Here is a 16,852-nt window from a genome sequence, read left to right as displayed (position 1 = left end):
AAGCAACATTCTTGTTAATTGGCAATGAGAAAGGAAGCCTCCCCTATCTCACACCAAGATGAATCACAAAATCATTTCCTGCTTTTAGATTCTTTATGTATGTATTCATTGCAGATAGAACATGATTTGCATCAGATTTTTTTTTAATATACATTCATAATGAGAGTTAGCCCGTTTCAACTGGAGAAAAATAAATGAAAAAATTTATCCAATTCATCCTTGCAGCACAAAGAAATTATAGGGGCATAAACCAGAACTAATTAAGAGGGAATAAGTAAACACATTCACAAAGTACAATCAGTACTGGTGTCAAAAACTGATTGGGAGCTTTGAATAACAAAAATAGATATTTCTAATCCTGTCTTTATAAATAAAATGTGTTATCAGTTCTACAAGCAAGCAAATTCAACATTCTTCCACCTGGCTTTTTTATGTGTAAACAGCACAATTTTTCTGTTTCTTAAATTACTAAAACATGACATGGAGAGCTGAATCTCATCTCCACACATGCATAAATCACATCACATGTTATGTGGATCACAAAAGGACCTACTTGCTGTTGCAAAGCTAATGAGAATTGAGTTCCACGCTAACGCGGCCCTTGAAACAAGTCTGCAAAACTTTTTCTGTCCACAAGAACTACAGTTACTTTCTCCTTATAATAATTTTCATAATTCCTACTTAATTAGCTCATGTTCAAAAATGCTGGACGTCGAAAATGTTCTTGAAAATTATATGTAACAGGAATTAACTTGGACATTAACAACAATACATTCTCTAGCAGGAAGCAAGATCCCACTCATAAAGGTCTGTTCAGAGTAAGAGTTAGGAAGCAAACAGGAATCACTAGCAGACAAAAATAAATGCTTGGCCAACAGCTCAAGAATGAACTACATTACTCAGTAGGCTGGAATTTAAAATGCACATTTCTGTCATGCAACAATGAAGTCACAAGTATTTCACAGCGATGCTCTGCAACGGAGTTCAAAATTACAATTTAGGTTTAATACATTTATGAGAGTTGTTAACAGTGAGTATTCCACGTTTTGTGGTGGGGTTTTTTGTTTGTTCATTGGGTTTTGTTGTTTCTTTTTCGTTGTTTTTCCCCCCATAGGAAAAAAGCTCCCCAACATTTAGTTTATTTTTCTGTTATTGCCTTAATTTTATGCTTTCTCATTACTGTACCACTGTGGCGGACTGTTGGTCCACCAGTATTTTCAGAGAATACCATGCAGTTGGCAAGTAATTGCGATGATGACTTATCAAGGCAGGGTTAATACAAAAATTAAAGTATCCAACAGTTAGTAGATATCCAAAGATAAGATAAAGAAAAAATGCTTAAATTCTTCTCTGTTGCTTTGATATTAAAAATGTATGTGTTTTGCCCATTCTGAAAGACACTCCCAACTGGCTTTTCCTTAAATATCAGTCTAGTATATACTTTGAAAAGACAAAACATCAAAGAAGAGCTAAGACCAGTAACATAGTACTAAGACATCTTAGGCACCTTGAAGTATTATCATTGAAATGCACCATCTACCCTAGTAAGATAAAGAGTTAAATCTCTCCCCACTTACCCTCTTATTCATTCCCAAAATCCACAAAAGGAAATAATTATGGAAAGAAGTAATACAATTTTAGCCAATTTTTACTCAATTGCCTGCTTCACTGTGTCTTTGAATGCTCCAAATGTTGGACAACTCTACAATCCTCTCCCACCTTCACATCTTATTGTCTATAGTTTAACACAATGTTAAAGTCATGCACGTGGCAAACCAAAAGAATAGCTATAACCATAGTTCACGTGTAAAATGTAAAATATAGGACAGTTTAGAGATTCTTTCTTGTAGAAGTTGGTTTGACTTTTTCTGATCTTCATGACCTGAAAATTATTTCACAAGTTTACTTTTAGTATACTCTTAATAAAACACAAGTCACTTTTGTCCTGCCACCTCGTTATAACTAGGAATTTAATTAATTAAAAAAACACCACAAACACACCACAAAAAAAAAAAAAAGAAAGTAAAACTCATAATTTTAAACAGAAAACTTGCCACCACTATGTAGATCTATATCTAAAATATTAAACCTACTAAAAATAATTGTAAAGCAAGTTGATAAGTACAAATTTTGAAAAAAATGTCTCTAGTACTTCAAAAGGAAACAAAACAACACAAATTTAGTATGTTGAATCAAAGGAGAAATATCAGTTTGAAACAGGAAAACAATAATGAAAGAGAAGATACAAAATCAAATTTGAAATAAATATTTGAGCCTTTTAAATAATGCAAAACATCTATGCCTTCTCTTTTATAAGCTGAATACCAGGAGAAGCAAGGGGAAAGTTCCATTTTTTAAGTAAATGGCATTAGACAAATGCGGAGCTTCAATATTGAGCCACTTTGGATTTAAACAATGTATACTAAACTGTCGGTACAGAAAACTCACCCACTTTGTACTTCATTAAGACAGGGGTAAGCAATAAAACTTTGAAGCAGCATAACTGTCTGCAAGTAATAGTAAATCAAACAACTAATACTAAAAAGTGTTTCAGTATCTCTGCAGAACAAGCAATATGCCTAAAAGACAGGAAAACATCATACTACTAAAATGTCTAGATGAATAAGCTTACTTTCTAATACGACAGCAAATTATTTGAAGGCACTTTAACATATCCAGTAAAATTTTGGATATTGGCAAGATATCCATTAAAATCTTCTTCAGATCTGAAAAGTCTGATGTCATGTTACCTTAGAGTTTCAGTTGCCTCTGATAAGGGAATATCAGATGCCATTTTCTTGCACTATGACATTTTTCTGTTTCTTACAGTAAAATTACTGCTCATTGACAATGGGTCCTGTTTTTTTTTTTCATTTTGAAATATCAAATACTACTTAAAATGCAGCAACTTTAACACTCACATAATTGTATTTTTACAGTGTGAGTTTCTTGCTTTTACAAATTTCTTCTTACACATCATTCTCCATTTTATCAAATGATAAAATTTTCAGCTATGTGTGGCAGTAGTGGCTGTATGCAGGCTAATAAAAATCAACACAAAACCAAAACCCTGGAACAGTTAACTTTTGAAATATGAGGATTGGTGAAGTTATGAGTCGCTGAAAACAGAGATGGGCAGAAAAAAAGGATTAAGCATATTAACTACAGCTCCTTAGAGTATTCTAAGACTGCAATCCTGAATCAGCCAGACCTACAAACCACATTGGCAGACTGCACTTAATGTTAAAAGAAAGAGCACCTGGTGAAGTGAAGAAAAGTAATGTAATATCCTGGTGATTCAACATTTTGAAAAATTTTCAGGACTTCTATCAATTGAAACTAATTAATGTGAATTTGACAAAAAACTTATATAAAATTAAGTTAATATGGCATTAAATTTAGTAACCCATCACCTCAGCAATTATTGTATTTCCACAGTCATTTGCTTACAAATCACCACAGTGATTACAGCTCTATTAGTCAGAAGCAGAAGCTCCCTGTGAAATAATAACAAAAAAAGTCCTGGTGCAGATTTGCATGGTGAAAATTCCACAGCTATGCTGGATTTGCGTTGCTGTGCCAGTGATCTTGCTCCCTGGTAAGCTGACTTTAACTCAACACAGGAAAAGCCATTTTACAGACAGAAGAGTACTACAAAATACTTTCTTAGAGATGTATCAATTACATGGGACTAAGGAACAGGGAGGAAGGAAAAAGGTTGTAACTAACCTTTTTTAAAAATAAGGACCATTCAGAAACCTAACTAAAGCAAAAAAAAAGGAGAAAATTCAGATATAGTGGATAACATATATTTGCAACATATGCATGGCCTCACAGTTTATTATGAGCAACTGTGATTTTTGTTGTCATGCTACTACAGCAAACAACCAGTAATTTGCACTATCTGATTACTTTTCAGAGATCTACCTGTTTGCCTTTGTCAGAAAAAAAAACATAATATTGTCTGGAATTGACATAAATGAGAACTGAACGTACTATATCCTTAAAATAGGTAAGAATGAAAGAAAAGATAGGAAAGTAAAACAGCCGTATGTATGCTAATTTAGAGTTAACTAATTCATCTCTCATTCCTAATTTTGTGTCCTTGTGTACTCCCATGCCTTCTGTTCAGATTTTGATGAATACATCATACACTTTTTTCTAGCTATTCAACTAGCATTACATATGCAAATACTCAAAAAACACAGCTAACTGCAGAGGGGCAGATCTGGGCAAGATAAAAACAAGTCATACCTCCTGCAGAAAGAAATGTCATACTGTTTCTACGAAAGAGCAAGCCTAGCCAGAGGCAAGTCTGTAATATGTAACACATTTTCAAAGTGGTGTTGGGTGCTAGTATCATGACACAGAAGTACAGGAATTCTTTAATTAAAAACAAACCAACCAACCAAAACCAACAACAATGACCAACCAACTCCCTCCCCCGCCAACCCAAAAAGAATTACAGCAATAACAAGCAGACAAAATTATCAAACTTATGGTCTCAAACTAGTTGAGCAATTTTCCAGGTCTCTGTCTAGGTGTAAATAATGTGGTTGACATTTGGAAAGTTTACTTCCCAACAACTGGTCATTCAACAGTCACAAATGCAATACACATATTATAAGCTGATCAGCTGAGTTTTTAACATCCTGATTCCACCCTGAACTCAGGTATGGTCAGCTTGTCTGATGGTAAAGCTGCAACTATGCAGCACAACCATGTAACCCCCAATGGAGTTGAATTCTGAAAGCACAAAGCTGGATGAAGTCAGTCACAGGGTAGGATTCAGCTCAGTCTGACATCTATGGACATCTACAGTGAAGTTGCCAACACATAGGACTAACTTCTAACATTCCCCTGAAGTCAGTGAAGATCAAATCAATATAGCCAGTGGAGTTTAGTAAGCAACCGTCTTTCCAACTAAATAGATCTCAAGGCTCTGTCAACTAGGTGTAGGACACAGCTTCCCAAACAGACTCATCACTGTAACTTGACATGCCATAGGTATCCAACATATCTACACAGAACAAGCAGATTTGACTAAAATGATGGCAGAAACCCATATTCAGGCGATTGATTCCTGCATTCCACTGCCTATAATCAGCAGACATCTAGCTCAGATGGAGACATATTCATTGTAGGTGCCAAAAATGAACTTAATTCCATTTTGGCAAAAGGAATCCAGAACCAGTGTAAGTAGAAAATATCCTTTTCACTGACATTACAGTTAACCTGATATTACAAAACTTTTCATTCAAATAAACAGTGAACGGAAACACAGTTTGCTTTTGTTGGGTATTTTTAAAGCAAATTTTAATAATTTTATGAAGAACATTGTTCATCTAACATAGTATGAAAGAGCTGTAAATCAGGTCTCAGCTCCAACAGCAGCTCTTTCTGTGAGCCTCAACAAGACAACTTCACCACCTATTAGTATACCTAATCTAGGATAAGAATTGTTCCTTCCATTTTAATTTATTAAAAGAAAATATTGAAGAAAAACCCTATGCATACAGCTCATTTACAACTGAAGAATTATCCAATAACTTACATATGTCACATTGTTAAATATTTGGATATATGACAGCAGTAAAATATCCCTCAATTATTCAATTTCTCAGCATGACAGTTATAGTTACAGAATAAAGATAGTTAATAAGTTCCCCTGTATGAATTATTTTTTAAGAGACTTTCAGCCAAATCCTCACTGATTTACACAAGTAGTCAGCTAACAGTAATGACATTACAGCTGCAGTGTATAGGATTAGAATGGTTTGATGCTCTGGTTAATACACATCTGCTACATGAAGTGTTTAGCCTGTGTGTATCATTGTATTTTCTTGTTGCTGTCATTCAGTGCTTCCTGAGCTAAGCTAAATGGACGACCATAAGCAAAGTTAAATCAATCTCTATTTTATAAGGGCAGAGAAAAAGATACTATTAAACTGGAAATATAGCTTCAGAGACCACAGCAGTGAGAACTAGAAGCCTCCACTCTGTTTTCAAGGTCATTTAACATTAACAATCATTCAAACCCCACAAAGATTTCCTTGGCATATGAAATCCACTTAACATTCCCTCTCTGTTACAGAAGAAGAAAAATAAGTGATTTTAATGTGTTTCCTAAAGTATGCCCCCATAAGTATATACTAAGCCAGTGAAGACCAGAGTTGGAATCTTCTGGGAATACAGATATATGCATAGGGAATTATAAGAGGTGTATGATACACCAAAAGTATAATACTTGCATAGTCCTTCTGCTGTTGACCACTCTTACTAATTATTGCCATTTACTTTTTTTTTTGTCTACAGATCCAAGGAGCTTTCACACGTTTATAAATCTTCCTATACAATAAATGCTTGTATTTTCTTTCTAGTGGATTGCACTTACCTAATCCTTTAGGAGTAATGCCACTGCTATCAGCAGGATTAACCACCCAGTAGTAGTATTTCAGTGTGTGCATTAACTGCAGTACTGTTCCCACTCTGCGTATGGTGTTATAGATCGTAGCAGTTCCAATGAATTCAGCTGACAAGTAGGTATACAAAGAAAGTTGCACCTGAAAAATGAAATAGTTATAGACATAAATGGAATGTATGCATTAATATGCTTAATTTCAGTTTTTTTTAAGATTTACTTTGGATGTGGTATGAAAAAACTAAAAAATAATTACAAACAACTTTGGGCAGGTACTGGACTGACATCTGGAATGAGCTCCAGAGGTTCCTTCCAACCTAAATTTTCTGTGATTCTATGATTTATGTCACAATAAACGTACTGTTTTGTTTTCTATTTTGGCTTTTTAAACTACAAGTATATATTGTCAGATTATATAGAACAGAGTCACTTTTCACTTTGGTCCACTTTCCTCAACTGTGATTATTTAGGAAAACAACTACTTCATTTTCACCAGAGATGAGTGATAACTTTTTCACAGTTTTTAATCAAACCAGAATACCTAATCTGAATTACAATGAAAGTTTAGGCAAAAGTGTAAAAAAAGAGGATATCTTACCTTTTGCTTAGAAACAAAAATACACAGGTATGCTTATTCTTTAGGAAAACAATAAAACAATGTAACGGAGCCATTGAAAAAGGGACTGCATTTCTACAAACAGTGTTTTAATAGTATTAGCCAGAATCTTAGGCAAGAATGTAACTGCTTTTAGAAACCTATAAAAGACACTGGAGACAATATTTAAGTGGAATATAGACTTCATGATCTAAAAAAACCACCCCACTTTGTTATTAACATATTTTAAAATAAAAAAGAATTAGAAACCAAAGCACCATGGTATAAAAGAATACTTATGGAAGAGTGATAATGTAATTCAAGCGCACAATTACCTTTGCAGGGGTGTGTATCCAGATAGCAGGATTAAACAGGATGTGGTCACATAATTGCTTCAGCAGTGGTGCTCCATGAGACAATCCATCCAAATATTTCGCAAACGACAAAAATTGTTCCAGAACTGCTCTGGTTATATGAACTCTAGATGACTGGAGAAAAATAATCATAAAGAGCAAAGATAAAGAAAAACCTCCTTCCTTAATATACTTAGAGCAGAAATATGGTGTTGTATTTTCACCAGGTTCATCTTTACTAAATACGTGCAACCTCATATGTTTTTATGTCATTGAATATGAATGGAAAGTAAGAATAAACATCAGCAACTTATACTGTCTAATAATAGTCGTGTTCTTTATGATGGTTACCTTTAACAGGTTAAAAATATTCGTCAATAATTGGGGCTATTTTTTGTTGTTGGTAGTCGCTTTGGTGCTGGTTTGTGGTTTTTGTTGTTGTTGTTGTTTATTTGTTTTGTAATAATCCAGCCAGGATTCTATATTTAACAGCACAGCACCTTAAGAATGTAGTCTGAAGTCCTTAACTCTTCTTCAGTTAATTATGCATCTTACTGGAATTGGGTTTCTCAGTATGTAAACACACATTACTGGTAGACTTGCTTTTGTTTCTTAAACATAAGCAGATATTTGAAGGATCTGGATTACAGGTTTCCTTAAATTTCAAGAGAGTTCTTCAGTTTCTTAGCATATGTTATAAAATCACTGTTGATATCTGCTCCTTTGCAGTAATAGGGCATGTGGACCTTAACAAACTTCTTTATACACTAAGTTAACAAAAGGAACTACCAAAAACAACCAACCAGTCAACAACAACAATAAAAACCCACAACATGAAACATCCTTCTCCTTGCCTTCTCTAAAATTGTTTCAATTACTTTTAATGCTCTAAGTACTGTTTGGGAACATGCAGACTTGTTATTTTTAGAGATGAAGTCCATTTGTCCATAAAAAAAGCTCAGCCTGGATGCTGAGTTTCCTCTAGTTTGTACATCACAACTCACAATAAATAGTCTGCAACTAATAAGAACAAAAATGTTATTTTGAAGTTAAGTCAGGGAAAAAAAAAAAAAAAAAAGCTTTCTGATCACATGCAAATGAACAACAGATAATTTACAAATAATAAAATAGAGTCTGGCTAGGAAACAAAAGGATTTTTTCCCACCATGTGTGCTAACTGAAGATAAGCACATACTGAAAAAAATAAAATATATCCTTTTGAAAAACTGCAGCTAAGGAGAATATTGCATAAAGAAACCCCAGAAAACAGCATATGCTGTAAGAATTATGTTGTCACAGAAAGTAATCAAAATGCTTTAAATATTCACATACTCTGAGTTTAATGATTGTAGCAGGTGTTAACTGGAATAGTTTGCAAGCTTTTTTTTAATCTTAGTTTCATGTACAACAGTCTACACTGATGTGTTCAATGTCCATAAACCATAGTGCTCTACTCAAGAGAAAGGGACTTCATAAGTGCTCACTAGCCTGCCCATATATAGCTTACAGAACTGGAGCTAACAGCTTTTTAAATTCTTTCTGGTGATGTCACAAGAAAATGTTCCATAAGAAAAAAATAAACCAAACCTTAGACTAATTCTTTGACATTCCAAATCACACTTGCTTAGTACAGAAAACATAGAAGCACAGAAAATAATCTGCATTTCGGTATTACCTCAAGGAAGGTAGAGTCTTTCTACTTACATGAATGTATTTCCCTAGCTGTAAATAGCATAGGGAGCAGAATGAGAGAAATTATTTGCCATTCTTGTTCAAAATTTAGTACATTTCTAAAGGTGAGATTGTTCAAATTTAATTTCACCATTGGACATCACATAGCTCTGGTTATGACTTCTTCTAAATGATTGTTACACTTACTGCTTGCTAATGAAAAATACCGTAGCAGACATTCAAGCATGTCAGAGCCGGGAGATTATATAAAAAAATAAGAAAGTAAAGGAATGCCCCTTGCAACTGTTTCTTTAAGAAATTAAATTATTTTACATTTTTCTTCTTCAAAACACAGAGCAACTATTTCAACAATTTCAGAATTGAGCCACAGAGTATTAACTTAATTTTTATTAATACACATAGAAAAAGAAATTTAAACCTAAATTACGATGTCTGTCATACCCTTGTGCTAATTGGAACCAAGAGAAATTTTTCTAAATGAGAGTTTGGGGGACAAAGAGCACAGAAAAATAAATGAAAATGCATTGAATTGATTCACAAACAGATCTACAGTAAAAGCATAAATTAGAAAACTAGGGTCAACTCCAGAAAATTATTTGAATATTGGCATAGGAGAGGATCGAAAAGATGAAGATGACTTACAAGTATTACAAATCAAAAATATCTTATATCACAAATATATTTCATTCCACCAGTCCTTTGAGCTAAGTAATCAAAAATACCACTATGACATTAGAAATACTAAGAAGATGAAAAGCACCTCCAAACATACCTTTTCAAGGAGGTAGCCAATGACTAGGAAGCCTTTTCCACCAAGCATTTGTTCTTGCATGGCTACTGAACTCTTAAGAAGCTCAACCAAAAAAGCCAACAGGGTAGCACTGCATGTAAAAAACAAGCATTTTTTTCCGATTACAAATGCAGCAAAATCAATCTGTTACATTCCAAATATTCACCAGTGATTAAGTGAACAGAAACAGGCTTAAAGTTGTGAGCAATTCCTTGAAAGAATACAAATCTCACTTTTCTATTGACGAATTTCTCCAATGATTGTTCACATATTACAATGGTAGGAGTGGAAGTTCATATTCAAATAAAAGTGGAAAAATCATTTTGTCAGCTCTTCATATTTGACCAGGACCATCCCAGGTTTTAAACATCTAGTCCTGCAGCTTGCAGGTCTAGCCCAAGGTTTTGCAGTTGAAAGCGGTAGGAGATGAGTGGAATCCAGCTGACAGCGCTAGAATGACGTAGGCACGGGCCATGTCAACCATTCTACCATCCAGACTAACCATGCTAAACAACAAAATTTGCAGCCACTAGGTACATAATCATGCCACACTTTCGGTCCCTAAAGTCACTACTACCACAGCAATGAGGCATAAAATGGCTGAATATGCACTCGTGCAATGATGCCCACCACAAACCACAGTAGAACAACAGCAGGGTAGAGAGTGTCCTTCATATTTTCTCCAGACCAAACATGAGAGTAATATCTAGGCCTGACCAAGTAATGGTGGAGCATCACTGAGAGACTCTAGAGGCTATAAGGAAATTGCCCAGCAGCCCATCCCAGTGGTGCTCAGTCCGTATTTGTCAGCGAGGTGTTCAGAAAACACAGGAAGGGGGGAAAAAAGTGTTCAGAAAAGTGTTCAGAAGATATACAAAAGACTTCGGGGGACAGACTTACCAAGACAATGAAACTATGTTTTGAAAACCAACAGTAGAAACTTATGACAGATCAATGCACCATGGGAGAAAAATACCAATTGACTCCTGGGTAGTGAGAGGGAAACAAAAATGCATTCATCTGTTGCTGAAAAACCCAGAGGAAAGGGAGGAAATAAAAAAAACAAAACAAAACCAAACCAAAAATAAACCCCAAAACAACAAACACAACCCACAACCAACTACATATTCATGACAGAACACAAATATTTAAAATATTTTCCAAACATCTTAAAAAGGTAGATGACAGAATGCACAATGCATATATAAAGCCATTATCCCTTTTCTAAATATGAATTATGTTTAACAATTCCTAGCTGCACAGATGAATATCTGCAACCATGAAGGTTTTCACACAGGTGGTGTGCACAGACAAGGGTGAAAACTGTGGCTTTTGTAAGTATGAAAAAGTGAATGAAAGGAAATATCTAACCTGCATTTTATAATTTTCAACTTTACTTACAGTATCTGGTCAGCTAAAGGTTTGCTTGCTTTCCAAATACAATATTTTACTTTTAAATCAATGTTGAGATTGGCCAATCCAAGCCAGCACCAGAAAATAATCCATGTGCTGCAGAAAACAAGATTTACTCTATTTGGTGAGCAAGGCTGCCATGTGAAAAGCACCCAGTGCAGGAAAAGTACATGCTGTGAACATGAAATAGTGCCTTGTCTTGCTTAATTGTTGAATGGTCACAGTAATCAGTCTAAAATAACATACAGAATGCTCCACCGAGTGTCAGCAGTAAAAGAACACAGATAACATCCATTTACAGTACTCCAAAGCTTTTATCAAAACAGCCTGTCAAGCTGTCACATCAATTTCAAACCAGGTTATATGCATCAATTTTTTCTTACCCTGCGTTAAAGTTTCTGTTGCATTTGTCATCCAAAATGAGATACTCATCATTTTTTCTACATGACAATTCATAAAAAGCTCATGTAAAGGGTTGAAGATTTATATTTAGAAACTGCTTGTTTTCATTTTATTTGGTTTTTGTTTTTTTTTTTAATTGGATAGGTCAGAGAAAAGTCCATATAGATCGTTCTTATTATCATCCTTTATGAGTAACCTTATGACTTAGGAGGACAACTCATTATGCATGAAGTCAAGAAACAGCATACATCATTGCAGGATTAGGACCAGAATTACAATAATAAATAATATTAATATTATCTTGAAAAGTAAAAAAATGTTATTAAAATGGTTTCAAAGATTGTTGTACCATGAACATGGCACCAGACTTAAGTTTAAAAGGTTCTACTTCCACTTCTACAAGTAATTTATCAAACTCTCTTTTCTTTGTATTCGATTTATTTGTCCATTCTATGAACTTAGATGTAAACTCATGGGCTAGAGTTATTCTTATCTCTTGTTAATACAGTCTCTACACAACTGTTAGGAATTCTGATAGGACTCTGAATAAAAGTTATAAGACACACTAACAATAATGATTTTTCTCTAAGTCGACACAAAACACACCAGTCAACTCAGAATTAATGAGTGGCCAGTTAATATTTAACCATGACACAGACACAGAAACATACAAACTGGGTCTATACAAGAAAGACTGAATCAACAAAGTTTATTCATTCACATGCAGATGGAGCCCAAATATCACTTTTTTGATATTAACCATCTTCATGCAGGGTGTGGCTGAACTGATAAATCCTACCTGCCCACACTAGCTCTGCAAAGAGCTACCTTAACTGTCTCTGCAAAGTGATGCCAATGTTTCTAGTTGCAGGAAAACCTATTAATTCAGACAGTACTTTTGTGAATGAGCTATGCCTTTTCCTACATGCAAAATGGCTTTTAACATCTATCAAACCAGACACATAAAGACACCACAAGGCAAGTCTGCAGAGTCAGGTCTGCAAGCGGTAACTCTTGCTTTTAACCCTGCTGCATTATCCAGAATTGCCACTGTAAATAATAGAGTTGCCTGTATTCTATCGTAATTCAAATCTTGGGATAGCACACGTGAATGCATCGTTACACTTTACATCCTCAAGCACATAAAAAATTCCAAGTACCAGAAAAAAGCAACAGTTAAGGAGAAGCACCTGGCAGTCTCACAGAGATACAATGAATTTTGAGATGTATCATGTATGAGACCATTTTATTGATGAAAATTAGCAGCATAATTAAATGTAACTAGCAGTTTGTCCACATCTTTATGCAGGAAATGAATAATTAAAAATCTGTAATACTTTAACTGATAGAATTACAAAATCAAAATGGAAATGTTTTTAAATTCTTAGTGCATGCACAGATTTCCAGAAATCCTGCTTACACTTCTCTCAGGTGAAACTTCTTTTTTGGAGGAGGAAGGAGAGAATGAGACTTTACTAAATAACAGCTGTTGCACAAAACATCGTTTTTACATGTTACCTATCTTATACCCTTGATCCTAGAGAGCATTCAATCTGCCTGAAAAGACGCACCAGTTAACTATTTTCAGATAAGCTGAACCAACCTCTTTAAAACTTCTCTTTCTCCATATGTTCAGACTGACCTGAAGCAAACATTTAAGAGTGTGTGTATATATATATATACACATGTATTTTATAAATATATATATAAAACCTTACATGTGTGAGTGTGTATATATATACACACATCTATTTTTTAGAGATATATATGTATATATATATATATATATATATATATACACACACATATAAAACCATACTGACATAATGGGTCTTTTCTCCTCAATACTGCATTCTAAAAAATTTAGTCTTCTAAAGAACTGACTGCCTAATTTAGAGGATTGTATCCAGAATAGTCAATTTATGGAGCCATGTTGGCAGCTGAATAAATTAAACCTGAATTTTTTAAATATAAACATTTTTATCAGCAGACCGAGGTTTCCCAAATTGTATTTTTAAAAAGGTTGTTGTTTACACAAAGGAAATAATATTGATTAGAAGACTGTCTTCTAAAATGAACAATTTTTCAAACAGAATTTAACAAACTTAACAGTAACTAAAATGCATCGGATTGCTGCAGGGCTCACATTAAACTTGCAAAAAAAAATATACTACAGTATTCACAAAAACAATGGGTTCGTAGATAATAGTCTTCACAAATTTAAAAAAATGACACTTCCTTCTTCATTAAAAAATAAGAACAATTACGTATATTAATAAATATTTTGTTGCCACTGCCCATTTATATTATGAGAATTTTAAAGTACCTTTTCTTATTACACATAAAAGAAGCTTGCAGGGGAAATCCCAGGGTTATGAAGTCTCTCTGCTATGACAATCATTGAACAAATAAGAGCCGCCTTTATCAAATTCTAAATTGACTGGTAGTTCCCAATAAGTGAATAATTATTATTGTTTTGTGGAGCTAAAATACAGGACAATTTAGATAATCTATTCTTATTAACTAAGATTTTATTACTTCACTTACAAATGAAGCATCCTATTAGGAACATAGTCATATACTCAAATGCAGATGACAAGGGCTTTGGAGGAATAAAAGAAACCCTAGACATCAGACATTGCACCACTAGGATAAAAGTTAAATTACTCTTGGCTTTTCTGTGTGTTTTGTTTGTGGCTTTTTTGTGTTTGTGTGTGGGTTTTTGTTTGGTTGTTTTGGTTTTGTATTTAAGAAATCACTATACAGATCACTTCCTCTAGTCTACTCTTTCCCACGATCATTTTCTCTGAAAAATTGACCTTAATTACTTAAAGTTTCATCTTGGATTCTATATTATAAAGTTATCTGGATTGTGCTTTACAAAGGGCACCTTAATTAAAATAGACACATAGCTCTAAAGATCTAAGTATGTTGATTAATGACAGATGAAGAAGCTGTAAAAGATGTAAAAGAGAAGGATGCAGGTATTTGTTCTGTCTGATTATCTTTAGGGGGGAACGTTTATAAACTAACTCCATTTGTATTTCCAGCTCCTACAAAATAAGACAGAAGTATCATATGATTATACTCCATTATAGACTGTTAAAATGATAACTTTCAAAAACTAATCTTAACATAAACAGCTAAAGAGATATTAAGGAAAATCATATGCCAACAAATAATATTTTATTTTTATATAACAACAACAAAAACAAAATCCTAAGGGACTTGCCCCTTAACTTCAATTCAAAATGCTAAACTGGCTGTATTGAGATAAATTATTACTCTTCATCTGATGGCTGACCATTACATCTTATTGTTAGTAAACAGTTTTAAATTAATTTGTCTGATTCATTAAGCAATTTGTTACTTCCATCACAATATTTACTGAATATTTAATAGTATGGACTTAGAAATCCTCAGGGAGAAGCATCAGCAATATATTAGCAATATATTTTGATGCACAGCATATGCAAGATGATCTCTACTTCCTCACTTTATTCCTCCAGGAAGAAAACCAAAGCACAACGGGTAAGCAAGGATTTCAGAAACTGTTTTGACTTCACTTACAATACAAGTTGGGAATACAAAAAAGAGATTTTCATCAAGGTATATTCACGGCTAAAGCATGAAATAAAATACTTGTGCATGTTTTAACATAGTCAATTGCTCTGCTCCTGCACTACTAATTACTCATATTCATTCATATTTATGCAGTCATGGCTACTAACGCCTGAGTGCTGCAAAGCCAAGAAGGGTTCCCTAATCATGCTGAAGGTAAGATAAACTCAGAGCAAAAGAGATGCAGGCAGATGATGTGGATGGAGAGGAAGTTCCCATGAGCTACAGCAGCTCTCTCAAGTGCTTCCTTAGCTTCCACTATCTTTTTTCTTCCTGTAGGCTTGTTGGAAAGAAAGAGGAAACTACTTCTTTCTTTTCCCTTTTCTACTTCTTTTTCATGTAACATATGAGGACAATAAGAGAAGACTGCTAGATGTGTTTCATCCAAACTGATGGCACTAAACACAAGTCAGATGAATATGTGTTCAATAGGAGAACTAGAGCAGTAAGTCATCACACACCTCAGCTAACAGGCACAACATTTTGGGAAACAGACTTCAGTCATAAATTAGCCACCCTGAATAGTTCCTGGATCTTCTGGAACACGCGGAGGTACCACAGTTTAGGAGTTTACAAAGGACTTCTACTGTGACTGTATTTTCGTCGTAAACTCCTGTCCAGGCAGTCTGATTTGGGAAGTTACTTTCCTGCTGTGACTGTTTGGGAAGATTCCAGTAGAACTGATTTCATTGGAGCACAGCTAAGCTATACTAGAGATGTGAAGTTTCAGGTGTGATATTCACCCTTGTTCCCTTAGGAATGCAGGAGGAGAGGATTATCAGCACCCAACTCTGCAAACTCGAAATTGTAGACTGCAGGTAGCAATGGACTGGAAACGTAGCTCTCCATTAGATGCACAAAGATACGTTCAAGGACCTTGGAAAAGGATGACTTTTGTACTCACCATCAACTTCAAATACCTGGGCAAGTTGGGGCAAACAAGAAAATTCTTGAAAGACAGTAGAAGAGGACAGATTAGGTAAGTAAGAGACTACCTGGCGTTCATGGTATTTGCTATCATGATCTTAAATTCGATTAAAATAATGACATTATTAAGAATTATTGGAAAATCACAGTTTTTTCACATTAAACTAAGAAAGAATGAATACATCAAATTTTATTTCCTATCAATTTGTGCTATTTACTGTCTGTGGAAACTGACAGGGAAACTGCTTATTTCCTATTGTACTTAGAGAACTGGGCTCCTCTATAAAAATGCAGATGCAGCAACGCTACTAGTTACATACAGGAATCTAAAGAGTTATCAAATGAATATAAAAATACTAAAAAATATAGTACAAGATATTATTTGATCAAAGCAGAACACATAGCTCATTTACAGGAAAACATGAAGAGCAGGATTTCAAACATTCACGGAACCATAGAATGGTTTCAGTTAGAAAGGATCTTCAAAGCTCATCTAGTCCAACCCCCTGCAATGAGCAGGGACATCTTCAACTAAATCAGGTTGCTCAGAGCCCCGTCCAGCCTGGCCCTGAATGTCTCCAGGGACGGGGCGTCTACCACCTCTCTGGGCAACCTGGGCCAGTGTTTTACCGCTGTCC

At 34.5% G+C, this 16,852-nt stretch overlaps 1 protein-coding gene across 13 annotated transcripts in view; it reads right to left on the bottom strand.

Moving 5' to 3' along the window:
- Nucleotides 1-16,852, bottom strand: part of NBEA (neurobeachin) — a 490,360-nt gene that overhangs the window by 346,687 nt on the left and 126,821 nt on the right. For all 13 annotated transcript variants that reach the window (XM_065051668.1, XM_065051676.1, XM_065051716.1 and 10 more), the window contains exons 11-13: nt 9,834-9,942; nt 7,352-7,504; nt 6,395-6,563 (exon numbers count right to left, since the gene is read on the bottom strand). In XM_065051668.1, the coding sequence (XP_064907740.1) occupies nt 6,395-6,563; nt 7,352-7,504; nt 9,834-9,942 (431 nt within the window). The remainder of the gene's footprint in view (nt 1-6,394; nt 6,564-7,351; nt 7,505-9,833; nt 9,943-16,852) is intronic.

Source organism: Columba livia, chromosome 1 (assembly GCF_036013475.1).
Source record: "Columba livia isolate bColLiv1 breed racing homer chromosome 1, bColLiv1.pat.W.v2, whole genome shotgun sequence".
NCBI lineage: Eukaryota > Metazoa > Chordata > Aves > Columbiformes > Columbidae > Columba > Columba livia.
Note: the sequence above shows the minus strand (reverse complement) of the source record. Positions and strands in the feature narration are given on the sequence as shown.